Below are 27,508 nucleotides of genomic sequence, written 5' to 3' on the forward strand. Positions count from 1 at the left end.
GTTCTCTGCAGTAACCCTGCATTTAGAACTTTTCAGAAAATATTATTGCTCTTCGTTAGGGAGATTCCTAATCAAGGAATACCAGAGATGGGATCAGAATGCCCAAATTATCAGAACTTCAGTGTTTTAGGTCCAACGCAAAATATGATTGCAAATTTAGAAAAAATTACCCTTCCAGTGACACATGGGTAAAACCTTCAACTGTTAAGGAAGTATACCACTTATCCAAGAGCTCAGGTCAAATCTGAGAAGTCCTGGTACAAATCTGACACTTTCTTGCAAAACTGTGGAAAATTACCATTCAACTCTAGAGAGCCAAGTGGGAGCTTACAGTTACCTTTTCATACATTCTGAGCCCTGAGATAATGGATGTTCAGCTATTCCCGACTAAAATGCATCGTTATATTTCAGTAGGATTCTGTTGACAGCACACAGAGTAAAATAGAGTCAGAGACATGCACATTTTATTGAGCAAACTCAGATTATTGATGACAGTGCAAATAAATCACCAACACAGTTTTTTCACCCATCACATTATATTATTTGTGCACTTGGGATTGTTGATTTTCACATTCCATTGCTGCCACTGTCCAGAAGCTTGGCAGATTCCTTGATTCTTAATATTCCTTCTCCAGTCTGTCATATCTGTAAACCTACCTATCGCTGCTTCCACACCATTTCCCATCTAGATACTACTTTGATTCCAGTTCCATTGAATTTCTCCCCTGTGACTTCATCTGCTTCTGCTTTCACCTTGACTATTATTTTTAAATCTCTACCTGGACTTTCTGTACTCTCTCTCACAGAACTTATTTCTTTCTCTACTCTTCTGTCTGCTTTCTCCACTCATTTAGCGCCTACACTCTCAAGTGCTGAGCATCTGTTGGGAGGTGCTGAGCTCTTGAGTTGAAGGGACATTCATCACCTCCAAGAGAGATGCTCAGTCCTTCACAGGGTTGGATCTTTTGACCCTGCCTCCTCTCCCTTTTGTAGTGCAAGGACATTCTCCTCTAGTTCTTGACATCTGGAACAACTTTCCTGAATTTCTCTGCTTCATCAATACTCCACCTCTCTTTAAATATTTAACTTTTGGAATATTTCTGCTCTCCATCTTAACTTGTTTCTCCCATCCTTACTGTTAAGTGTGTTAATTATTTTTTCATACAGTTGTTGAGATTTTCAAAACTTATGGATTTATAATGCAGTTTCCATTGAAGTTCATGGGGCCTGGGCATCCAAATCCTCTTGGTGGCCTTGGAAACCCTACCAAATGTCTCTACACAACTCTTCTCTGCAATTTGCATCTCTCTGGTATTTTTTAATACTGTGAAACGTGTTGTGAAACAGTTTGTGTGGAAGATGTTGTATAAAATAGAGCTGCACTGCACAGCTCTGAAGATCGGTGTACTTTATAGAGGGAGTTGCAAAATGTTTGCCTCAGTTTCAGGAACAAGGTAAGGGCAACAAGAAGAATTCATCAATGTATGGGCTGAAACAGAACAAACTTTTAAACTCCTGTTATGTAATTTCCCTTGTGTTTGACATCAAGCTTTTTGGAAGAGTTGTAGAAAAGGGTCTGCTGAGGTGGTGAATGTAAAGGAAATGGTTTGACCACTTGTCAAAATGTGTTGGCATTGTCATCATTGATATAACTGATTATGTCAGTCACTAAAGGCCCAATCCTGCAGATCTTCTCAGAGTCAGATTGTGCTTCTAAGATCTGAACACAGAGTGTGGATTTCAGACACATCCTGCTTCCCATGTGGAAACAGATGTATTCCCTCCTCAATGATGCTCATCAACCTCTTTCCAAGACTCTGATCACTAAAGCACAAACCCTGGGATCCAACTCATATTAAAACTTCTTTTTTCCAGCTGTTACACTAAATGAGCTTTCATTTGTTTAGCAGCAGACCCTTGGTCATGATGATCATCCTTCCTATTCTGTTTAATTGCACAGCAGAGTGCTTTGTTTGGGTATAGTTACATGACAGCATAAGTCTTCTGAATTTAGTCATGCATTGATCTATTTTAGTTATAGGATTGTCATAACACTTTTTTATAAGGTTGCATGTAGAACTAACACACTGTCCTTAAACCTTTGCAGCATCTGGATAGTGATGAGGATTCTCCTTTAGTAACTCTCTCCTTTGCCCTGTGTATTCTGGGTAGAAGAGCTTTGGGAACAGCAGCCCACAATATGGCCATCAGGTAATTTATATAAATGTAGTAAAAGTTTTCCAGGGACTCAGGAGTTTCCTCATCTTAAAATGAGAAGCTGTTTGGCTCTTTCACATATTATGAAAACTAAAAGGTCATTAGATCAGAGACAAGGGCTATTTCATCCATATATTAATTTTAAACTCTGTCCTTGGCCACCTTTTGTCTCTGTAACATGTACGATAATGAATATTATGTTTTTTTTATTTAACAAAATAAAATCCTACACAGCAGAGGATCCAGAGTAATTATTCATTTTAGGTTGAATCTTGAAATGAGAGATACTGCAGTGATGACCATCTCCAAAAGGGCAAGAAGCTGCTAAATGATCTGGCAGTTGACCTGTCAGTAGACGGTTTCAGTGAGACATGGATTCATAGGCTAAATAATAAATCTGTAGGCTTCCTGTGTTCAACAGAGCTGTATTCACTTTTGTTGTGCAATAGGATGACTTGATGGAGCTTTGTGGTGACCCAGAGACCAAGGATCCAGCTCCAGAGCATGCAACTCAGCTCATTCTTCTCCACTTCTATACGTTGTTTCAAAACACTTCTCTCTGAGAGATGTGTTTAGTTTTCATTATGCTTGGCCCAGGTATAGGACTCTCTCATCTTCAACCTTCACTAGTGAATTTGGTTTGTTTGGCTCTTGATAGTGTGTATTTTATGATGTCTTAATTATTGTTGTTCAGCCTGAACAGCTCAGAAAGCAAAAGGGTGCTTTATAAATAAAATTATTGCTACTTCAACAGGGTATGGGATTTGAGCTGATTCTGTCTATATCAAGGATATTTGAATTCACCCAGGGAAACAAGTCACAGCCTCTGCTCTAAATACTAGTGTTGCATGATTAGGAGAGTGGTGGATCCCCCAACTGTTAGCTTGGTAAATTGATACAATTGCCTGGAAAAGTATTAGGATCATTGATTTCTAAAAGAATGTCTTGGATTTATGGGGACTAAATGGACCCAAAGACAACAAGAAAAGATCCACACCCTTTTCACCTCTTAGAGGTAGAAGATATTTAAATGGAGTGCGTAAGAGACCACTAAATAGCAGAAAGGCCTCCCCTCAGGAATCCTAGTCTTAGAGCTCCAAAAAAAATCTCATGTAGAGTAAATTCAGCATTAGGGCAATGACTACTAGGTATCCCAGGTTCAGGATTAACTGTTGGGTAGCAGGTTGTAGGCAAGCAGTATGCTCTAGAAATTTTTTTTTTAAGCTGAGACTACTGATGATGTGCACCAAGTTCATTCTGCTGTTATCTCATCCTCCCCATTGGTCTGTTTTTGTCCACTTGTTGAATCCTATTAGAAATGTAAAGAGAGAAGGTGGGTGAGGTAATAGCTTTTATTGGACTAACTTGTGTTCGGGAGAGGCGCAAGCTTTGGAGCTCACACAGAGCTCTTCTTCAGGTCTAGGAAACATACTCTAACCAAGAGAAGGTGGTCCAATAAAAGATATTACCTTACCCGCCTTGCCTCTCTAATATCCTGGGACTGACATGGCTACCACAACACTGCATAAACTTGGATAGTAAGCTGTCTCAGACAAGGACTGTCTGTATACTTCTTTCTGTATCGTGCCTAGCACAACAAGGCCCTGACCCTTGTCTGGGGCCCCTAGGCTCTACTGGAATACAAATAAGACATTATTACAACTTGTGACAGTCTGGGCAGATAAGACCTACAGCTAGCAAGACAAAGGCAAAAGGTTGGTGCTGAAACAAATTGACACATTAAATAAAGACAGTCATTGGAGCTGGTGGTACTAATATAAGGGTATATCTACACTAGCGTGTTTGTCCTGTAACTTGATCTAATTCTGTCTATTTTTCAGTACTTTTCTGCCCCCATCACCGTAGTATCTGAGTGTCTCACAGTCTTTAATGTATTTATCCTTACAACTGCTCTGTGAGGTGGGCAGTGCTATTATCCCCATTTTACAGATGGGGAACTGAGGCACAGAGTGGCTAAATTACTTGACCAGGGTCACACAGGAACTCTGTGGCAATTGCTAATTAACTCAAGGTAACTAGCATGATTGTAAAGTCTACTGTAGACCCTCTACAATGTGTGTTTCTGCTTGTGGTTCACCCTGCCATGAGTCTTGGTGAACCACAACGAGGAACAAACATTTGTGGAAAGCCTATTATAATTCACAAGTTTTTTCTGAATATCTACACTAACATTTACAGTTAATTTGTGCTAATTGGAAATCAATTAGCTCAAATTATAGCATGACCAAAAACTCTTCTGTAGACTAACCCTCAGGCTATGTTTAGAGAGAGACACTGAGGAAATTTAAGGTGAATTAACTAAAGGTGTGAAGTTCAGTGTGCAGAAATTAAAGTCCACTAAACCATGGCTATGTCTACACTACAGTGCTTATAGTGACATGGCCGTGTCGCTACAGCCATGCGGCTAAAAGGCGCACAGCGTAGCCGCTGTTTGTCGGCTCTTCCCCCAGCTATCTTTTTAGTTCACAAATTGTCATGGCAAAACTTTTGTCTTTCAGGTTGTTGGTTTTTTTAAACTCCTCTGAAAGACAAAAGTTTTGTCATTCAATTGCCAGTGTAGACATAGCCTAAGGCAGTGGTCCCCAACCTTTACGTCTGGCAGGCGCCAGACAAAGGACCCTGGCGGCGGTGGAGCACTCACCGAATTTCTGCAGCATTTCGGCAGCTACACCTCTTGATGATGTCACTTGGCGGCAAGTGGCGTCATCGAGAGGCGTCAACGCCGCAGAAATTCGGCAGCATTTCGGTGGATGCTCCACCACCCGCCAGGACGCGGGCCGGGCACTGTGTTGGGTCCCTGGCCTAAGGAGTAAGTTACAGCAAACTAAAGTTACTTCAGTCCTGAATGAGAACAGCCACACAGGGATTAACATGCTTAAATTTATGCTAATTAACTTCACACCTTTAGTTGATTCACCTTAAGTTTCCTGAGTGTTCCATGTAGACGTGCCCTAAGAGTTCTGAAGGATTTAAGAAGAAGTTAACTCATGATAAAGGAAGTGGTTATAGCTAAGCCCTTTTGTTTTCAGTTTAGACAGATTTTTACTGAAAAATTCCCGGGTTTTACAAAAAGCATTATTCATTTTTTTTTCTGATTTTCACCTTACATTTGTATCATTCACATATATAAAAAATAACTTGTTTTATTAGGAAAATACAATACATTACATGATATATGTATTATGATAATACATTAGTCTGTGTGTGTATCTGCAAAGCTACCTGTTGAAGTAAGGCTATGTACTAGTCTAGAAGATACACACAACAGACAGGCAGCACGCACACTAGCTCTGAAGTGCGTACGCATCTGAATGTATTGATGAATCTCATGCCCATCACATACACATTTCAAGCTGCTAGCAGATAATGGTTTAAAGATTTGCCAAACTAAATGGGAAGAAAATGAAAATCTATATCAGCATATGTTCTGAACACAAGGAAGTATTCGAAAGTTTTAACAAAACAAGAGAAAAGGATGAAGTCCAGTGTATGCACTGTAAATGGTATGGCCCAATTATTAAATGTAAATATTTCTAGGCTAATAGTTCTAAGTTTACAACAGTAAACTGTTTATTCAAATGAAAAGTTTTATTTGGGGATTAGAGATGTATTGTTTTCTTAAACTTAGAGGTGGCACTGTGCATTGAGTTCCACTTTAGTTCTGCAGCAAACCACATTGATGAATGGAATTCAAAGCAATAATCTACTGAATACTTTATTTCCCCTGTCATTCCAGCGACCAAAATAACCCCCAATGTTTACCCAGAAAAATTATTAATAGTTTTTTATTCTGATTTTCCCCTGTTTTTTGTTGTGGTGGTAATAAACACTCATAAATTCCTGGAAAAAATAAAATAAAAACTGAAAATGAAGGGCCTTAGTTACAGCATATACCTTCTCACCTTTGAGCGCATTTTGAAGTGGGAGACAGAGACGTCAAAGTGCTTCCATTCAAATGAAAAATGGGACTAAGGTCCTGTCTAGCCGCACAAATGATACTGCTTTAACTATACAGGTATAGTTAGAGATGGTACAACCCTCTAGTGTGGATGAGGTTAGACGGATAAAAAAATGCTTATCTGGTAAAGCTTATTCCCATATGGGAAGGGGTAGAAGGTGCTTTTATTCCTGTATAATAGCATCCTCCCTGGGGACTGTATCAGTAAGCCTATTTAAAAAAAGCACACTTCCAACTGACATAGTTATATTGATATAAAAATTGAGAGTAGACTAGGCCCAATCCTCCCCAGCCACTCTATTTAGAGTGTGTTTGCCTTATTTGAATGCTTAAGGAAGAATGAGCACACTACCAACTTGTATTACTTTGAAAGCATTTTATGTGGTAAGCCTGTCCCTTCTCAAGATAAAGCGATCCTTTAAATATTTGTTATAGCTTTCTCATCTTTATTTGAGATGTCTATAAAGCCTGCTTTTATGTCTTCCTCTTTGAGCCAGTGACTCAAAACATTCATGGCCCACATTGCTTATTTCTCAGTGTGTTGCTTTTCTCTGCTTTCTTCAGAGGTTTCTTTATCTCGTCTCTATTAACAGCTGCATGCGTCCTTGCTGTTTTAACTTTATTTTGAATGGGGTTGATTTTTTTTTCTTTTCACTTTTAACCACTCAAATTAGTGTGATTTTTAGTAAGCGAGCAATATTCAGGGCCACCCAGAGGATTCCAGGGGCCCGGGGTCTTGGGCGGCGGGGGGCCCCCGCTTTGGCGGTAAGTCGGCGCCGGGGGGTCCTTCCCTTCCTGGATCTGCTGCCAAAGTGCCCCAAAGACCCACGGCGGGGACCCCCCGCCGCCGAATTACCACCAAAGCTGGACCCGCCGCCGAAGTGCAGCCCCCACCGTGGGTCTTCGGGGCACTCCGGTGGCGGGTCCCACTTCGGCGGTAATTCGGCGGCGGGGGGGTCCTTCTGTCCCGGAGAGGAAGGACCCCCCTGCCAGCGAAGACCGGGAGCGAAGCAGCTCCGGGGGCCCGGGTCAGGCCCCGTGAGAGTTTTCTGGGGCCCCCGGAGCGAGTGAAGGACCCCGCTCCAGGGGCCCCGAAAAAGTCTCGTGGGGGCCCCTGCTGGGCCCGGGGCCTGGGGCAAATTGCCCCACTTGCCCCCCCCTCTGGGCAGCCCTGGCAATATTCCAGTCTCTCCTGAAGTTACACTATTTTCTCTGCGAATCTAATTTTAGAATATGCGGACTTTGTGGAAAAACTGATGTGTACTGATGAGATTTTCAGGGAAAAGATTAAAGCAGTCTTGGTCTGTGCCTACCAATAGATATACCACAGTGATGAGAGCATTAGAAATGCATATATAGATACCAGTAAAGCTGCCTAAAAGCATTGCTGTAGAGCTGTTACCCTCAGGAACTGAAATCTCCATTACCATACATCAGTACTATAGCAAAGGCAACTACATTTAATCAGCCTGGATGGTTAGTAGATAAATGGAGTGGCTACCAATAATATCTTTGCTACTGCAAATAGATAATTTTATCTCAGTCTTCCCTAAGTTTAATATAGAGAGAATACTGCAGGTAAGGTTAATTACCTGCAAAGACTTTTGTACACATTTTAATTGTGACCACTGGAGGTAGGTACTAGATACCCTCACACACAGAAGCATTACCAGCTAATTGGATGTCTCTCTTCCTCAGCCTACTTCATACTTAACAATACCTTTCTTGGGAGGTGGGAGAAGCATATACATGAGATATGGAGTGGCCATGTGGTTTGTACAACTAGATCAGTACTATGATGATTTTGTTTTCCTCTTACAGATATTTTGGCACCTCCAGTTAAGTTTGTGTCTTTCATTTTGGTAATATTGTACTGATGGGCTGACCAGTGTTGTGGACAATAGTACCTTGCAAGGGTATGTGTTAACAAAAAAAAAAGGGGCTTAAAGTGAGACTTAAGATAGTTCTGGCAATATCTTCTTTGCTACCACCTCACAAGACACTTCCCTAGAAGCCTGTCACTTAGCCTATCTTTTTAGTTCACAAATCTTATAATAAACAGAATCTCTCAGAATAGATGTTTTAAACAATGAAGGCCTACTACCAAAATCCAGGCTATGGAGTGACTCATCTGGAACATATGTCTTAGGGCCATGGTGAAATAAGTATACATCTGTCTTTGAGGGTCCTTTTTAATCAGAAGCACATAGAGATGAACTGAAGAAAAAGGTCAGAATAAAGTATATATGGCTGTTATAGAGACCCTGAGAAAAACAACGCTAATTGGTACCAAAGTGGGAATATTTCCCTGTTGACATCAAGGCTATTACCAAAAAAGAAAACTACAGATCCATTATCTTCTGCACCAAGCATAATTCTTATCATATTTATCATGTTTACCACCTGAAACAGTGTCACAAGTTATTAGGAACACAAAGAAGCCAGAATTCAGTGGAACTTGTATAGTAATATACCCAAATTATACTGGCATTTTATTAGTGTTGAGACTTTTTGTCTACTCAAAGAAACAATGTTGAGGACTTGGATTGTATTGCAGTGCTATATTAAAACAAACTGAGGGAAGAGTAGGTAAAACAAGTATGCATTTGATACTGGAGGACACAGATAAATTCTTTGCCAATGGAAAAGGCAAAAATTCAGCCCTTTTCCATGGAAGGACGTCAAAGCATATTGTGGATCTTATTGGATTAATTTTTGTATTTTTTAAATTAGTTTGGGTTTGGTGCCCAGATTGGTGCCAAATGGGTAATAGTTGGTAAACGTAGACCAAGGTATGTGTTAGTGGCCTATCAGATGACTAAAGGACTTAGCCCCAATTTATAAGCAGTCAGGACCACTAAAACATTCTCTGTCATGTCCAAATGCTAAAAGATTATGTATGGGCTTTCTTTGACTTAGATACAATCATAGGTAGGGTGTTCAGAAATAACCTTGGACCTCCACTTGTACTTTCCATTGTGCTATATGATAATACGGTAAAATTTTCCCCTTCTGTGATTCCTGTCTACATACTTTCTAGAGGTTATCTATGAATTCCCATTAGGAAAACCTGAGATGTAACAGGTAGTCAGGACTGTAGAGTGCTAGCTATTTCCATTCAGTAGATCTCATGGGAGGAGGTGCAGCATTCTGACAGAGGTGAATGAATCAGTAGAGACTCTGTGAAGCTAATGTATATACTGTTTGGGCTATAATCTGTGTTACACTGGTATAAATCTGAAGTAATTCCATTGATTGCAGCAAAATTACTTTGGATTTACATTAGTGTAAATGGCCTTTTATGTGACTCGGGGAGTGCTGAGCATGCTGGTGCTATTCAAAAAATAATGCCAAAGTCATGTTCAAAAAGCTGTGTTGAGCTGCACACACTTACATCAAAATGGAAGTTTACAAAGTGTATGTAAACTATCAATTTACAGTCATTTACACATGATTTTTGTATAATCTATTAATCAGTAAATGTTATTCTGTAAACCAAAGTTTTAAATCTTCATATATAATGTATGTAAATAATTTTTCAGTGTGTCTGTTCATGTAAATGTCATTACAATCTCAGCATTGATACTAGATTACACAATACATTTACTCATTAAGGAAGCAGAACATTGCTATGCAAATCACATATGCTCTTAAATTGTAGTTAGGCAGCATCTTGTACATCTCAGCAGGGTAATTTGAAGAATGACATCATATTACCATTAGTTTATTCAGGTGTAAATGTCATTTTTCATTTAGTGTAGGGGGTTTTATGTATGAGAGTTAAAAAAATAAAGAAATATGTTCATTAATCCTTCAAAGAGAGGAAAAAAAGCTACATTTTAGAATCTTTAATATAAATTTGGACTCTGGAAACATTCCAGATATGTCAATATCTTCCAGTAAAGAGTCCCCATGTGTCATTGTTTTGGAGCATGGGAGAAGGTGTGAGGACCAGATATCTGCTGAAGGTTAAGAAAAACAAACAGTATTTTGTAATGCAGAAAATAAGAAATGAGATAGCCCTGAAACTAACTGAGTTCCAGGAACTTTGAGGGCTGGATCCTCAGGTCTGCAGAGTTCACTTTGTGCTGATTATTCCACCCAGCTGAAGATTCCCCCTGGAGAATTTCTCTGTGCATGGGGAATCTATGGCTGCAGTAAAGCTGGTGGAGGCAGCTAGCTCTGCTCCATGATCAGTCATCACCACTGCCTCCTTCCCCATCAGGGCTGCACTACCTATCATGAGGGGGAAAGAGGTAGGGGAGGCACAATGAAGCAAGACTCCACTATGGCTTTACAGATGTTACATGTAGATTAAAGCAGCCCTCTGTGTGGTTTTGTCTGCCAAGGATGAACAGAGCAGAATCAGGAAGCCATGATCAGCTCACTGTCAGCACCCATCTTTGCTATGCTCAAGCTCCGGACTGGTGCAAGGGGAGAGTTCAGCCCTAAATTTCTTTTAGTGCATGTAATCGTGATTTCTCTCAGTTTAATCTACTTTCTCTTGAGGCTTTAAATGAGATTACCCTAAAGGACAGTGGCAGGTCTTGTGCAGAGGACAAGTGAAGGAAGGATAGGATAAGAAGTAGAGGATAATGTTGTTAGACTAAACAGAACAGAATAAGGGGCACATATTTTGCTATCAGTTACATTTGTGTATATTCCCATTGGCATAAATAGGAGTTGCATTTGTATAAATGATGGACGAATCTGGCCCATGATGTTTTTATAACACTGTCTGTGATACTAGCAAATAAATGTTAAGTCCCTGTTGATAAAATATCTAATGATAGTACATGTAGATTTCTTTTTTTTTAAATGTACCTAGTATGAAACTTTGAGGTTCCAGAAAGTAAAGGGACAGAATTGTTGAATTTTCACCATTATAACTTTTACTGTTGTTGAAACTGTGAAGTAAATTAATCCTCAAAGGCTTTGTCTAAAATCTATAGGATGTGTGTATTCTATCATAGATGTTTGTGGATAATTCCCATGAATGCAAATGGGAGTTACATATACTTATTGAAGCAAAGTAAGCCCTTAGCTAATAATATTTTAGGATCCAAAATATCCCATGCAGCTGATTCAAATAAGCATGTCTAGCACAGCAGAAAAAATATTCCCAGTGTCAGCTAAGACATACAGATCATTGTAAACTTTAAGGGAAGCTCTCTCTACCATGCCGGGGGATAGAAATCCTCATATAAATCTAGGGCTAAAGCATCCCCTCCTGCAACAAGATTACAGGAAAAGTAAACTTACTAGGGAAGGTTCATGTGGCTTCCTCTCTGGCGTTTCCTAGCTATTGTCTTATCTGTGGGGTGGTGTTGTGGCTTTGCAAAAAGCACATTGGGAATGGTCTGTGAACTGCATGGATTCTGAGTTCTTGAGGAAGCAGAGTGTCTAAGGTTTCAGTGTGATATTTTTATTGGGGCTTGCTCTCTTTCTCAAATATATTTACCGTCTGGTCTCTCATCACCAATCTGTAGAATTCTCAAGGAAGCAAGGAGTCTCAGGTTTCAGTAAACAATTACTCCAACAACATAATGGGTGAAACCAGAGTCAATATCTTACTCGGAGAAATCCTAAACTCTCTGTCTCCCTGTCTCTCTCTAGCCTCCTTCCTGTTAAGCCTGCTCATCATCACAGGTGACCACGCACAGCTCATCAGCACAGGTGACCACGCACAGCTCATCAGCACAGTTAACAATGCAGTCTCCTGAGAATAGGTAATGGATCTGAGCAAATAGCAAACAGTGTTTTTAAGCAAGCCTTTTTAATGATTGATTTGCCCTGAGGACTGCAGAAGGTTTCTGGGCAAGGCATCCTTGTTCTGCCGAGATGCAAGCAGTCACTATTAAGATGAAATATAACCATTGTTCTGTAAAATGTATCTTTCTAAATATTTATCTCAATGAAAGAGCTCATCTGAATGAGTGGAAGGACGTGGTTTCAAATTACAGGAAAGAGGCCAGCAGGAAGATCAGCGGTGGCGGGATGCAACTCTGGGGCTGCTGCGTGATCAAACTGACATGCCAGCAGGATCACAGAGTGCCGCTGCAGCCTCACCATGTTCCTTAGCCTCCTCACCCAACTCCACCCCGTGGACAGCCCAACCAGAAGGATTGAATTTTTTTAATGGCCTTCTCCATCCCTCCTTTCCTCCTCCCAATAATGAAAAATAAAGAATTAATGCTTTTAAATGAGAGTGACTTTATTTGCATAACTGAGTCAATCAAGGGGTTGGGTGTTCATCAACAAACACAGCAGTCACACTGTACCCTGGCCATTGATGAGCACTTCCTGGTGTGCTCTTCTAATCTCCCTGGTGTCTGGCCCAGGTGATTTGCCTCAGCCTCCCACCGGGGACATTGGTTTGGCTGAGGTCAAATGCACATTCCACCACCATTCTGCACTTGCTCAGCCTGTAATTGAACAGATCCTGACCACTGTCCAGGCTGCCTGTGTATGGCTTCATGAGCCATGGCATCAAGGGGTAGGCTGGGTCCCCAGGATAACGACAGGCATTTCAACATCCCCAACTGTTATTTTCTGGTCTGGGAAGTAAGTCCAAACAGAGTAGTGCTTAATCCCATTGCAGCAAAGCCATCCACTATGGCCTGCAGTCACAACCTGATTTTCCAACTCCAAATTGATTACTGTGAGGGCTGCTCTCATCTTGGTATTATGGCCCTGCAACACAATTCAATGGATAGAATCTGCCCCATTACCATCAGGATCTCGGTCCTGGTTCAGCATATATGGAGCTGAGCAGGGTCCATGCTTGATTTTTGCCCCATCAGGCACTGGGATCTCAACGATTTAATGTGTTTAGTGTAGTCTGAAGAGTCCATAAGTAGACACTAGGCCCCATTGAGGATCAATGGAAAATTCTGTTATCAACCCATGCAGAGGGCTTGCCCCTCCTTGTTGCTTCTCACCTGTCCTCACCATCACGGCTGGCAGAGGAGCCAGTATGGACCACTGATTGCCTCCCTTCCTGTGCTTGTGTTCCCCTAACCATTAAGGGGGTAGAATGTTCAGAGTGGGAGTTAGAAGTAGCTTAGGTTTTAATATACTACCCAACGCTATGGTATCTAATGAGGAGCAATGACTCCCTCTAAAATGACTGTCAGAAATGGGTTTACCAGAGGAACAAAGTTTTGTCCTCCTTTGGCTCACTACATCCCCACCCAATAAACCCAGGGTCTCATCTATAATAGACTTTTAGGCTGAGGAATGTCCCAACATTTCTTCCATCTCAATAGTGGTACCACTAATCTAGACAAGGCACCAGAATCTTTTTTTACCACCATGCCATACAGACTTCTTCTGAGCAGAATAATATGACATTGGTAAAAATGCTGGTGGCTGTCAGAGCCCGGTCTACACTTCCTTTCCCACAATTGCTACCATTAGTGCAGAAGATCCAGTGTTAGCAACATCAAGGCATTTTTCAGGAAAAAAAAGTAGTGTGGGCACACACAACCATTGTTTGTGTAGAATGGCTGCCCTGGACTCAGAGAGAAGGAGGACAATTCTACTTGATAATTATGGGGCCATCGTGGCAGATTATCCTGTCTCTTAATCCCCTCCTCACTGGCATACTTTAAGGGACAGTTCAGTCCTAAGTATCTTCTTATAATTCTCTAGAATAGTCTTTAATTTAATTGACATCAATTTTTAATGCTTTTACCTAATAGGTTTAGAAACCGTGCCATGTGTAGTACTTACATCTCCATTTAGTAAATGTACTTTCTTTGGCATGGAAGTTTATTGTAGCCAAATGGGTTTGGTGTGAGCTAATAACTACGACAGAGATACTAAAATGCGTATGTTACAACTGGGCCAAGAAACGAAACCCAGCCCTGAGAGAGTCCAGAAATCAAAGAACTTGGCTATTGCTTCATGATAATCTCATGTGACTCTTCAACACAGAACATGTTAACACGAGAAATAACAATGGCTGCATGTTGTGTTGACTAATAAATATATGGTACGTGGAAGTGATGAATTGAGACTGTGTCCAACTAGAGGAAGGATGTACCCACATCTAATTATGATCAGCATACAAACCAGGATGTTAGCATTTTCCAATCTCTGGGTGAGATTGATTGAAAATCAAAAGGAGTTAGGTGTCTAATTCACTTAGGCCCTTCTGAAAAAATCCCACCCTGTGTGATTAAATACTAATAACCATAAGTAAATTAAGAACTCAGAGGAGCTTGCCTGTATTTATAACATTCCCTGCAGTGACATCGGTCTCTGCCTTTCAGTCTATGTGCAGTATGGCTTCAGTTCATGCTGATAGTTGGTTTTTATTATACAGCACCTTTAAAGAGAAAATTGGTATCCAGCTGGTAATAGCCTATATCTTTCTATTACAATTTAAAAAACATGCTACCCACTAAGACCAAAATTAGAAATGTATTGCAGCTGAAGATAGACCAGGCAGTTTCCTAATCTCCCTGTTCTCTCCCTTGGAAAGAGAATTACTTCTCCCCTCCCCTCCTTCTTCTCCTAAAATAATTACAAAAACTCAATTAAGTGGAGAGCTCACACATTCTCTGGAGAAAGCCTGGATGGTAATGGAAATCTCTAAGATCTTATTGCTTTTCTCCTAAGAGTCTTTAAAATGTAAAAAACTTCACTATTGTAAGAGTGAATAAAATCATGTCAGGTAGATTAAACAATGTCCTGTGGGTTTGTAACAGATGTTCCAAGGTCTAATTCTATTTTCTTGAACAACATGGCCTGCTTCTTCTGAATAGTTTTAGGACTGCGATTTAAGTCATTTTCATTAAAAATACAAACTTTTTATAAACATCTGTTATAGTCCTGGGAAGCTTTTGGTCTCAGATAAGCATTAGAGCTGAACTTAGTAGTTTTGCCTCCCAGGTGTCTGTGCAAACATTTTCTTTGGTTTTGATCTCCTGAATTTGCACCTCGTGCATCTTGCTTTGAGTATGTCAAGCTCAAGCAAACTCAAAACCTCCAAACCAAGCTCAGTCAGAAGCACCAAGTTCCATCTGGCTTCTTATCAAAACCGCACCGAACAGTGTCGTTTTTATTATTTCAATGCAAAACACCCCAAAGTTTGCTTAAAACTGTTCCCAGGTTTCCTTGAAATGTTCATGAATCTTAATGCACTTTACAGCATGCCTGGTTTAACTTTCAGGTTTGTAATGAAACCCTAAACCAGGCAGGTTTCAGGCTTCGTTGAAAGTGTTTTGTGCAGCTGTGTTGGCATCTGCGTATCTATATCTAAACTTCTGTGCCTTGCCAGTGCAAACTACTAAAGTTAATGGCACTAGATGCATTTTAAAGGTCAATAAGGAGCCCAATCTTGCAATGTTTATTCATGCAAGTTGACCCACTGGTATCAATGGGACTGTTCTCTTAGGTGTAGGTCAGATGATCAGCCCAAGATATATCATTTTCAGCTATAGGCTGAGAGTGCAGAATGATGGTTCACTCTACTTTGCTGTAAGCCAACCGCCCTCCCCTCCCTCCTTTTATCTCTGCTTGCAGAGGCAATAAAGTCAGTGTTTTTTCTTTAAAAAAACAAAAAAGATATATCTAAAAACCTTACTAGTAAGCAGCCACACTTGTTTAGTAGTTACAATCCAATTTACTCTCATTTTGTAGTCACTCATTTACTGTGCAAGCTGCAGGAGAAAGTAGTTAAAGTTGAACCACAGCTTCTAAACAGAACTACATGTAGCATTTCTCACTTTTTCAGGGACGCTATCAACTCCTGTAACTTGTGAAAATGGAAAACTATTTGCAATGATTGGTTCAACATGAAACTGTTGTTCTGGGAATAACTACTGTTGTTATTTTACAGTTTAGATTCCTTTCTTTATGGACTCCATGCTCTGTTCAAAGGAGACTTTCGAATTACAGCAAAAGATGAATGGGTGTTTGCAGACATGGATCTGTTGCATAAGGTTGTCGCTCCAGCAGTCAGAATGTCCCTGAAGCTACATCAGGCAGGTTTTTCACCATTACTATTGTACATGTTTTCCTAAGGAAATGCAGGAATGCTCTGAAATTGGCCCAAAATAAAATGAGAGAGGAAGGTTGTAGTTGTGGCTTTCTTCTGTATAACTTGCTTGACAAAAATAGAAAAGCTTAGCACGTGATTATATTTGTTTCACATATATTTCACCATTTGATCGATATCTCTCTCTCTCTCTCTCTCTCTCTCTCTCTCTCTCACACACACACACACACACACACACACAAAAGTTTAAATCATTTGTATTCCAGAGTCCTTGATCTTCATGGAGATAAAACTCCCATTGACTTCAATCAAAGGTTTACCTGCACAGGAACTACAAGATTCATTCCTAGATTATTTTTTTAATTAGACTAATTTGATTGCTATTTTATTAACCATTTATGTGCTAACAAAGAAATGATTTGATATTGTTGCCTTTTAAAAATGTAGTTGAGGGGGAAATTGTTTGGAAGGTTTAAGACGCTTCTTATCAGTCAAATGGCACAGTTGTTTCATTGACTATGCCATGAGGTTTCTGAACATGTAGACAATGGGGCCACATTTTGATCTCAGTTACACAGATGTAAACCTGGAGTGTCTCCACTGAGGTCATTGCAGTTACTCCAGATTTACATCTGTATAACTCAGAGCAGATTATGGTTCATGTAAACTAACCATACAGTAAAAGCAGCAAAGAATCCTGTGGCACCTTATAGACTAACAGACGTTTTGCAGCATGAGCTTTCGTGGGTGAATGCCCACTTCGTCGGATGCATTAGTTCAATCCTCTGACGAAGTGGGCATTCACCCACGAAAGCTCATGCTGCAAAACGTCTGTTAGTCTATAAGGTGCCACAGGATTCTTTGCTGCTTTTACAGAACCAGACTAACACGGCTGCCTCTCTGATACTTGAAACCATACAGTAGTTTTTGTTCTATATAATGTGTTATTTAATTGATAGCGTTGTCTCTATATGTTGTGAATGTAGCGGATGGTGGAGCTGCTATGTAATAATCTAAGAATACTGATCAATAACAATTTTATGAACACTGGATGCAGCTGGGTCAGTGAATTACTGCATAGATATATTGGGTTATTAGACTTTCCTGTATGGCTGTATTGATTTAGCTTGCTAGGGGGCTATCGGAAAAACAAACAGGAATGCACTCCCAATGGCTACAGATAAGCGACCCTGCAACAAACACTTGTGCAGGGGCAATCCATAGAGTGGCCTAGTTGCAGGCTCCATCTCATAGTTACACATATGTTTTCCCAAGGTTGTGAGCCTAGATATCAAAGGGACACTAAAAGTTTAAAAGGACATTCTGGAGAGAGATGAGGGGGAGTTGTGTTGCTGGTAAATTATAAAGGACTATTAATTTAATAATGTCGTAGACAGGAACAAATCTTTTTTGCTTTTAAAACAGCTATAAACATTGCTATATAAAGCATATGAACTCCCACACTTCATTGACATTGTCTCCTTACATTAACAGTGGTAATATTACTGTGTATCAGATAAAGAACCAGCACAATAATGTGATATCTCTAGGTGTTGTTCAGCTTTGTAGGGTTTATATATATATAATATCAATGATGGAGTTCCACCTAAAGTACAACATTTCACAGGTGGTTCTATTTCAGTCACATCCTACATGAAAGAACTTGCAGGTCTATCTATTTCAATTCCGTACATTTTTCTTAAAGTGGTTAAACTGCCATTCTTTGTGTCTATCCAGTAAAGAGGCTGGATCCTCTGTGGGTTAGTTGTAATCATACAAACATTTTCTTCATGTAGCCCTCTATAGTACTAGGGTGTTAACAGTTCTGTTCCTTTTCCCTCATCCAATCCCCACCCTCACCCTGTGTTATCTCTAATGTAGCCTTTATAGACACAAACCTGTTCCAACTGAAGTCAACAGGAGCTTTGTCATTGACGTCAATGAAAGCAGGAACTAGTTTATCTTCAATAGCTGTTCTCTTTTCATGTAACTGTCTGACCATAGTAATATTCATTTCATTTAATACCAGGACCAGTTCACCTGTCCAGATGAGTATGAGGACCCTGCAGTTCTGTATGAGGCAATCCAGTCTTTTGAGGAAAAGATTGTAATTTGTCATGAGGGTGACCCTGCCTGGCGCAGAGCTGTACTCTCTAACAGAGAAGAGCTGCTCACCTTAAGACATATAGTGGATGAAGGGACAGATGAATATAAAGTTATTATGCTCCACAAAAGCTACCTGAGCTTCAAAGTTATCAAGGTACCAAAGACATCTGTCTAGTATTTCAGATTTGTATTATTTCATCTGTGTCCAGGGCACTGCACAAACAGGCAATCTTCACTTGGTGAATTCTTGGGACCTGGATACCATTGTTGAGTAAGCAGGTTTAGCTAAGAGAGGGAGGTTGATCAGGCTGTTGGGGCAGGGGGCTGGGAGCCAGGACTCCTGGGTTCTATTCCTGACATACTGTGTGGCCAGGATCAATTCACTTAAATTTCCTGTCCTTCTATTTACTCATCTGAAATAAAATTCAAGCTTTGAGTAATATTTGTAAAATTTCTTGACACTCGTTGATAAAAGATACTATGTAAATGCGAAGTACGGTTCTATTTGGGTTATATACCCATCATAGTATTTTTTTAAATTGAAAACATTTTCAAATGGTCCATATTTTTCTATTTAACTGTAGGTAAACAAGGAATGTGTCAGAGGGCTTTGGGCTGGGCAGCAACAGGAGCTAATTTTTTTGCGCAATCGTAATCCAGAGCGAGGTAGTATCCAGAACAATAAACAAGTCTTGAGGAACTTGATTAACTCTTCATGTGATCAGCCACTGGGATATCCAATGTATGTTTCCCCATTAACCACATCTTACATAGGGACACACAGCCAGCTGATGAACATCTGGGGTGGACCTATCAGTTTGGACAACATTAAAATATGGTTCAGATCCAAGTGGTTAAGGTAAGTGGTTAGACAATATTCAGCCTGTATTATGATATGCAGGGGAGGAAGTCTGCAATCATGTTATTTTCTATTAAGAGAGTTTCTCACTCTGTGAGAAAAATTATTAATTCCTGATGGGTGTAACCATAACTAAATATATAGAATAGCTTCCCAACTACTGTGGAAAGAAAACTCTAAACTCCATTAATGATGTTCAAGTATAGTCCTCTGTCAGCCAGACAGCAGCATCATCATCATACTACTTAGCCTTATTGGCAATGATCTTATTCAGAAAAGAATGATTTCTCGAAATAAAAATGATTCCAAGGCATTTTACCTTTTATTTTTTGTAAATAGCAATATAGGTTTTCCACATTGCAGTGACTCTGAATGTGTTGAAACATAATATAGGTGTTACGCTCTAAACTTTGGCAGTTTAGGTCAGACAGGCATTCCCAAGTTTTGATATTTATCCAAAATACACCTAACCTTTTTTTATTTTTTATGTAATTTTCATAAAGAAACAAATAACAAAAAATACAAAAAGATAAATGATTTATAGCTTGCATATGTTACCAAATACTGCAAATTTTGCAGGATATCCAATCAAATTATGCCACTATGAAACTTTGTCACTTGTCAAAGCTGCAAGACCAGACAATGCAAAATCAGACAGTATTACACAGTCTAACCTTTTATTGAATCTCCACCATCAGGCCCCAACTTCCAGGATATATAACCCCAATAGCTCTCTCCCCCATTAATTCTGTATCTCACATCTTTCTTCTGTCACTCCTGTAAGCACGTTTCATGCAGGAATAGTGCATTTGACCTGCCATCCACTTCATTCCTTTCATGGCTGTAGAGAAGGGACAGGACCCTGGTTTGCTTGACTCATCACTGCATCTCTGTTTGCTCTAACCTGCACTCTGGGGTTTGCTTTGTATATTAATCTCCCAGAGTGCACTTTATTCCCAGAGCATATGAGATTTGGGAGAGAAGAGCCTGCCACTTGGCTACCTCATATAAAGATTCACCTTTGGGGACCAATTTGACATTGGATTAAGTATACTGATGGATTTCAGGGCTCCAAGGCCACCTACCAAGACAGATTTGGTTTGGGCGATGAATATATATATATTTTATATATTGTATATTATATATATTATATATATTTTATAAAATATAAATTTTATGTTGCTTTTTATTTTCACTAAACATATAACTATAATGTAATATAATTACTGTCCTCAAAACTGTCAGAGCTCTGGTATTCGCCTGTTGAATACATCTAGAGGGCTGGTCGGAGCACAGCTATTCACTTGTACTGTGAGTTTATCTAATGTTGGCCGCACAAATTCTAATAGGCAACATAACTTGAGAGTGCGTCTCATCTCACAAACAGAATGCGGAAGGACTGTCATGCTAGTCACAACAGTGGAAACAACATTGAAGAGGTGGATACTGGAGGTGGGTCTTCATCCAGAAACAATTCCGCAAGTAATTCAAGCCAGAGTAGTAGCTCACAACACACAAGAAGTGGAACCCCCCAGATGCAGCCTCCTTCACAAGATTCCCGTCAGTATGCAGGTAGGTATACCAAAACATGGGCTCTATTAACAGTCTGTTTAGGCTTGTCGTTCCTCAGGGAAAATGTGACTGGGGTGTTTGGTGTTTTATTTTATACCTTTATGACATGATGCAGTCAAGTACGTAGAAGAACAATGATCTAAAATTCTAGGTTCTGTGGAGTCAGACTGTATAAACTGTGATTCAAATTACTACACCTGCTGGTGATTCTGGCCTCAGAAAAGCTTCACAGCTCTCTACTCACCAAATTTTACATTTATTAGGCCACTCCTATATTTACGTGCTCTGGTAAAGCTGAGGACAGCACACACAGTCCACTCTTCACCTTGTCATGGTTGATATTACATTATCAAAGAGAGGAAGACAGCAGGAGACAGGGAGGAATATGATTGCTGGAGCTGAATTGAGTTTGAATGTTCACAAAAATTAACCAAAGTGAAAAAGAGTTTCTTTGCTCTGAAACTAATTCCAGAGTGATGGACTAACTTATTGATGAGCTGGATGGGATGTGTGAGCATGGCAAAGATGGTGAAGCTGCCCAGAATCTTGCCAAATTATTACACTTCATACCAAATACAGTGTTTTGAAAAGTTTAAAAAATCATAAGTGACATCATGGGCCAGGTTTGCCTCTGTGTCTGAGATCCACTCAGTGTAGAGGATTAGAGGAGAGGTGTGTTAAGGAGCTGGTAAGGTTACAGCTCCCTGATCCTGGGAACCAGTCCACATCTTAAGGGACCATATGATATTAGCCACACCCCCTTCCTACCTCCAATTTGTCTCATATACTAGTAGTGCAAATGAGCACAGGAGTCAGTTCCCCTGTTTATACAGAGGGTTCCCCTTCACTAGGAGTATTCTCTTCTGGTTAGCTATGATCAGATTCTGGCACCTTTGTGACATCTGGGCAGTGCAAAGGGGCCAGAATGAGAACAAAAGAAATATCCACTGGAAATCCTAATTTAAGAAATAGAGATCTCAACTTCCCTAATTTCCAAGCAAATTATTAAGCAGGCATGTTTAGGAGGTGACCTTCTGATTTATTCTTCCAGGGGAGGGTCATTGGGAGGGCATAGGACAAGCAGAATGGCTATCAAAGAAGTTACCTGAGTCCCCACTGACAAACTACTGAATGCTAGATACCTGGCCCAGGAGATGCCTTTTGTAATGGTGAAAATTCAGACACAGATGGGAAGTAGTTAAAAAGTAAATTCAGTGAGCCCTGTGCCTTGACTGTTTATTGAGAACTCTAACCCTAAAATTGTGCCAAACTCTTAACTAAATTGCTAAATGGGAGACATTGGGGAAAGCGAACAAAATGTCCTGATTATATGAGCAAGAGGGTTTCCTGATCACTAATGCACGTGGCATTGTTTCTCTAGTGTAGCTTCCATTATATAAATACAGGACTCATCAGAAAAAAGCCAACATTTAGACCTGGCCAATCATTCTGATATGAAGTAATTCATGTCCTCATCACTTATGAACAAAACCATGCTTTGAACTTATATTGTGAGCCAAAAACTATTTTAGATTTGTGATGATCTATAAGGTAGAGCTAGCTGCCTGCTCACTGGAAATACTGGTGTAAAATAAGTCATACTCATCATCTCTGAGGGCTTAGGACTTGCTGAAAGGTTGAGTTAATTGACTGTACACCACAGTTATGCTATAGGTTATAAATTAAGGCAGAGAACTAGGAACAGGATACTTGTTCATTTCTTGTTATATCTGTTGGCTCTTACATTAAAAATAATGGACAAGGCTGGAGAGAATCTTGCCCTGAATACAAATTATATTGTAAGATTACAACTGCTGCTTTTGATTCCTGTGTTGGAGCAAAATCCCCATGTGCACTTTTACAATTTGACAGTGCCATAATCAGAAATGTAAGCTTAATTGTAAAATAATGACCCCAAGGGGCTCAAATGATAATGAAAGATAACTGGGAACTGTTTAAGAACATTTCGCTAGATGCCCAAAAAGCCACAATAGTGATAAAAGGCTACATTGGTTAAAAACCAACCTGTGTGAGAGGAGAAGTGAAAACAGCTATAAAAATCATTTAAAAAATTATATATAACAAATGCAAGAAAGGGGAAGGTGAAAGTAATATAAGTCATAAGCTACAGTTAAGGACAAGGAGGAGTTTTTTTAAATTATATTAGGAATGAAAGGAATCCTATCAATGGCATTAGTCCATTACCAAATGGAAATGGTAGAATCATCAATAATAATTCAGAAAAGGCAGAAGTGTTAAATATATTTCTGCACTGTATTTGGGAAAAAGCCAGATAACGTATTTATATCATATGATGATGATGATGATGATGCTGTTGATGATGAAATAGTTTCCATTCCAAAAGTAACCAAGGAGCATGTTAAGAAGCAGCTACGGTTTGACATGTTTTAATTCAACAGGTTCAGATAACTTACTTTTAAAAGAACTGGTTGAGAAGCTCTCTGGATCCTAATGTTGATTTTCAATAAGTCTTAGAACACTGGGGAAGTTCCAGGGGACTCAAAGAAAGCTAATATTGTGCCAATAATTTAAAAGAGTAAACAAGATGGCCCAGGTAATTATAAGTTTGGCAGCGGGGCATCAATCTCGGCATAATAATTGAACAGCTGATTTGGGACTTGATTAATAAAGAGTTGAAGGCAGGTAACATAACGAATGCCAGTCAACATGGGTATAAGGAAAATCGATCTTGTCAAACTAACTTGATTTTTTTTTTATGAGATTACAAGTCTGGTTGATAAAGGTAATAGTGTTGATGTATGTGATAGACCCAGGCCAGCTGGGAACAGCAGAGTAGTAGATATACTGGCCACTGGATAAGCAGTTTTCTGTTCCCTGAGTGACCAGAGCAGGTGCTGCTCCAGGCTAATGAGAACACCTGACTCCAGTTAACCTGCTAAGAGTCAGGTGAGGCTGCTAAGCACCTGACTCTAATTAAGGCCCCTCTGATGCTATAAAAGGGCTCACTCCAGTCAGGCCAAGGGGGAGCCAGAGGAGAGGAAGTGCGTGTGAGGAACTGGGAGCAAGACGCGTGCAAGAAGCTGAGAGTGAGCAGGCATACTGCTGGAGGACTGAGAAGTACAAGCGTTATCACACATCAGGAGGAAGGTCCTGTGGTGAGGACAAAGAAGGTGTTGGGAGGAGGGCATGGGGAAGTAGCCCAGGGAGTTGTAGCTGTTGCGCAACTGTACCAGGAGGCACTCTAGACAGCTGCAGTCCACAGAGCCCTGGGCTGGAACCCAGAGTAGAGGGCGGGCCTGAGTTCCCCCCAAACCTCCCAACTCCTGATCAAACACAGGAGGAATTGACCTGGATTGTGGCTTCTACCAGAGGGGAAGGTCTCTGGGCTCTTTCCCGACCCACAGGGTGAATCTGTGAGGTGAACAAATCTGCCAATAAGCCCAGGACACACCAAGGTAGAGCAGGAACTTTGTCACATGTAGTATACTTAAACTTTTGTCAGGCATTTGACTTGGTACTGTGACAGACTGACAATTATCTACAGTATCCCGAATGAATTTTATTGAATTAAATTATTGATTTAGGTTTAATACCTTTGGAGTCCATTGTATTAAAAATGCAATTGGGTATGTTATTGTGGCATTGTACATACCTTCTCTGGTAGGTGGGTGATGCTAATGTAATTCCTCTGGTTATCAGCCTTTTGAAGATACCGCCTCCCCCCCCCCCCCCCGAGACTTACACATATACTACTTCAAACTGTAAAAGCAGCAAAGAGTCCTGTGGCACCTTATAGACTAACAGACGTATTGGAGCATGAGCTTTCGTGGGTGAATACCCACTTCGTCGGATGCATGTGGGTATGTATCCGACAAAGTGGGTATTCACCCACGAAAGCTCATGCTCCAATACGTCTGTTAGTCTATAAGGTGCCATGGGACTCTTTGCTGCTTTTACAGACCCAGACTAACACGGCTACTCCTCTGATATTTCAAACTGGATTCTGCAGGGACCAATAGACAAAGAAAGGATTTTTGAATAAATAGGCAGCTTTTAAACTGTTTTGTAGCCTTCTTCCTGATCCAGCAAACAGACGCCTGGTTTCTGGGATCCCCTATCCTTAGGATTGAGTTGGAAGGGCTGAGGCCCCATAAGTCTGGGTGCTTGTTCTGAGCTGACTCGTGACCACACCCCGGGGGGTGGGGGGGATTGAAGGATGCTCCTGCCAGAGTCCATGTTACAGTTGTGATGGTATCTGGTAAACTTACAAGCGTGCGTGTAGGTTTTAGTATTGTTTTTTTCTTTAATGCTTTTTGCCTTAAGAATAAAATAGCCTTGCATAGGAAGAGTTGTGTGTTACAAATAACTGTTGAAAATCGCTTTGTTATTCATCACTGAAGAGAAAGCAAGCACGTATGCCTGGGCAGCCTCTCTGCTGCGAATAACATAGTGAAGGCAGGGAACTGTGCAACCTGGAAATACCCCTGTCAGAAGGGACTGAAACTTGGGTCTTCATCCAAGAAAGGCAATGGCTGGGGAAGCCTGAGAGTGGGTGCCCTTGTTGCATTTTCATAAGGCCAAATGTAAAGTCACACATCAAGGAACAAAACATGTGAGGGACGCTATCCTGGGAAGCGGTGACGCTGAAATGGATTTTGAGATCATGGTAGATAATCAATTGAACATGTGCTCCCAATATAATGCTGTGGCCAAATAGACAGATGTGATCCTTGGATGTATAAATGAGACTAGAGTAGAGAAGTTATATTACCTCTGTATTTGACACTGACGTGATTGCTACTGGAATACTATGTCCTGTTCTGAGGTCTACAATTCAAGGAGGATTTTGATAAATTGGAGGGTTCAGAGAAGAACCAAGTGAATAATTAAAGGATTGGAAAACATGCCTTAACAGACTTGATTAGTTTACAAATAACTTCATGGGGAAGAGAAATTTGAAAATAGAGGCTCTTGCAAACGTATAACAAGAGCCAATGGCTGGAAGCTGGAACTAGACAAATTCATATTAGAAATAAGGGACACGTTTTTAAAGTGACTATATTTAACCATTGGAATAACTTACTAAGGGTTATGGGGGATTCTCCATCACTGGAAGTTTTTCAGTCAAGATTGAACTAGAGCACATCTTTTAGGAAAACATCCAAACGGGAATTAATTCAGGGACGTTCCAAGGCCGGTGTTATACAGAAGGTCAGACCAGATGATCACAGTGGTCCCTTCTGGCCTTACAATGTATGAAACAACTGTATTTTGTGTTTCTTAATTTAATATTTCACTTTACTGGCTGGTGCCATTCAGTCTGCAAAATGCAATTACAACCCTACATAAAAATGAGGAAAATCAGAAGCATTGAAAATACGGTGGGTGCACCAAAAAAGTGTCTTTACTTTACAGTACAGTACAGTATATAGAACAGCCTTTGTTTCCAAAGTGTTTTCAGGAGCTGTGCTATTTATGTGTAGATATGGGTGGTCTGCTACACAGCACTGTAACTGCTGAATTTGGGCTGAATATAGAATATTTTTGGACAGCGGTCAGCTTGGCAGTTTAAATCATGAACAGATGTTTGTACATATTTGACGGAACTCACACATCACAGCCTCTCTGTTCTTAATTCATATCTGTCCTTTACATTTTAAGAAGATAACATTAAAATAAGCAACTGACTTAGAAATAGGGCTTAACCAAAACCCCCGAGTTCAAACACTTTGGATCTTTGGGAAAGTCAGAACTGCATCTAGATCCAAACTTTGCAGCTCAGGCCTGTCTTTAATTACCGTTAACACTCTCCCCAATCATCCCATCTGAAGTGCAGAACATAAGAAAGTGAATCTAACAGGCAATGATCAAGTGATCTCTCTCCTGCCATCCATCTCCATCCTAAACATTGTTATAGTCATTTGTTTTAAACCTGCTGCCTATTAATTTCATTTGGTGACCCCTAGTTCTTGTATTATGGGAATAAGTAAATAACTTTTCCTTATCCACTTTTCAACATCACTCATGATTTCTAGTGCTAGAATATCTTTTTGAGGTGAGGAGTCCACATCTGTACACAGTATTAATATATTCTCAGTCTTATTCTCTATTCCATTGGCACGTTTTTGAATCAGTGCATGAGGCTTAGCTGGATTGGTCCCATTGGCTTTAGTGGGAGTCTTGAGGCTTTTATTACAGAGGCCACTGCCCAGTATGCAGGTTTTGAAAGTGTACTTTTTATCGTTCTGAGTATAAAAGTAAAAATAATGTGGTGTTGTAAATGGTATGGAAAATTGCTCACTACTTGCCCAGCCAACTAGACTTTATTCCAGCTAAGCTGATTCCATCATGTTACTGCCACTTTATATATGGAAAAGAGATGAGCAGCCAACCAGCGGATAGGACACTGACTGAGTCACAGGATCTGGTTTCTGTTCCTGGCTCTGCGCCAAGCTATGTAACTTCTCTGTGCCTCAGCATCTGTAAAATGGGGATAATGATACTTTTCTTTGAAAAGCACTTTGAGAGCTAGAAAAGAGCTGAGTAATAGTAATATCCTTGATGTTGGGTTATTATATTAATTTCATTGAAATTATTCCTGAATTCAGCAAGCAATCAGATTAATAGAGAATTGTCCGTTTGGGATTTATGTTGCTTTTCAGCTGAGAAATTTCAGTTTTTGAAGGAATTTGCTGCTTATAATGGAACTTCAGCCCCTTTGCTTCCCCCCCCCACACACACTTCCTATTTCATGCACTGGGGAAAAACGATCAACAACCTAGGAATC

At 40.2% G+C, this 27,508-nt stretch overlaps 2 protein-coding genes across 6 annotated transcripts in view; one reads left to right on the forward strand and one right to left on the reverse strand.

Annotated features, from left to right (window-relative positions):
* Positions 1-27,508, forward strand: part of PCNX2 (pecanex 2) — a 240,648-nt gene that overhangs the window by 207,695 nt on the left and 5,445 nt on the right. For 4 of the 5 annotated variants that reach the window (XR_005595903.1, XM_039529322.1, XM_039529325.1 and 1 more), the window contains 5 exons: positions 2,108-2,211; positions 16,044-16,188; positions 18,232-18,462; positions 18,893-19,167; positions 20,555-20,739. Coding sequence is in view for 4 of the 5 variants with exons in the window: in XM_039529322.1 (XP_039385256.1) it covers positions 2,108-2,211; positions 16,044-16,188; positions 18,232-18,462; positions 18,893-19,167; positions 20,555-20,739 (940 nt within the window). In the remaining variant the exon portion in view is untranslated. Of the gene's footprint in view, positions 1-2,107; positions 2,212-16,043; positions 16,189-18,231; positions 18,463-18,892; positions 19,168-20,554; positions 20,740-27,508 lie in introns of those variants that run through there. The other variant, XM_039529326.1, reaches the window with a different exon arrangement.
* Positions 14,420-27,508, reverse strand: part of NTPCR (nucleoside-triphosphatase, cancer-related) — a 52,793-nt gene continuing 39,704 nt past the window's right edge. Inside the window, exon 5 of the mRNA XM_039529328.1 lies at positions 14,420-14,528. Coding sequence (XP_039385262.1) covers positions 14,496-14,528 — 33 coding nt within the window. The 3' untranslated portion in view covers positions 14,420-14,495. The remainder of the gene's footprint in view (positions 14,529-27,508) is intronic.

This window comes from Mauremys reevesii, linkage group 3 (assembly GCF_016161935.1).
Source record: "Mauremys reevesii isolate NIE-2019 linkage group 3, ASM1616193v1, whole genome shotgun sequence".
Taxonomy (NCBI): Eukaryota; Metazoa; Chordata; order Testudines; family Geoemydidae; genus Mauremys; species Mauremys reevesii.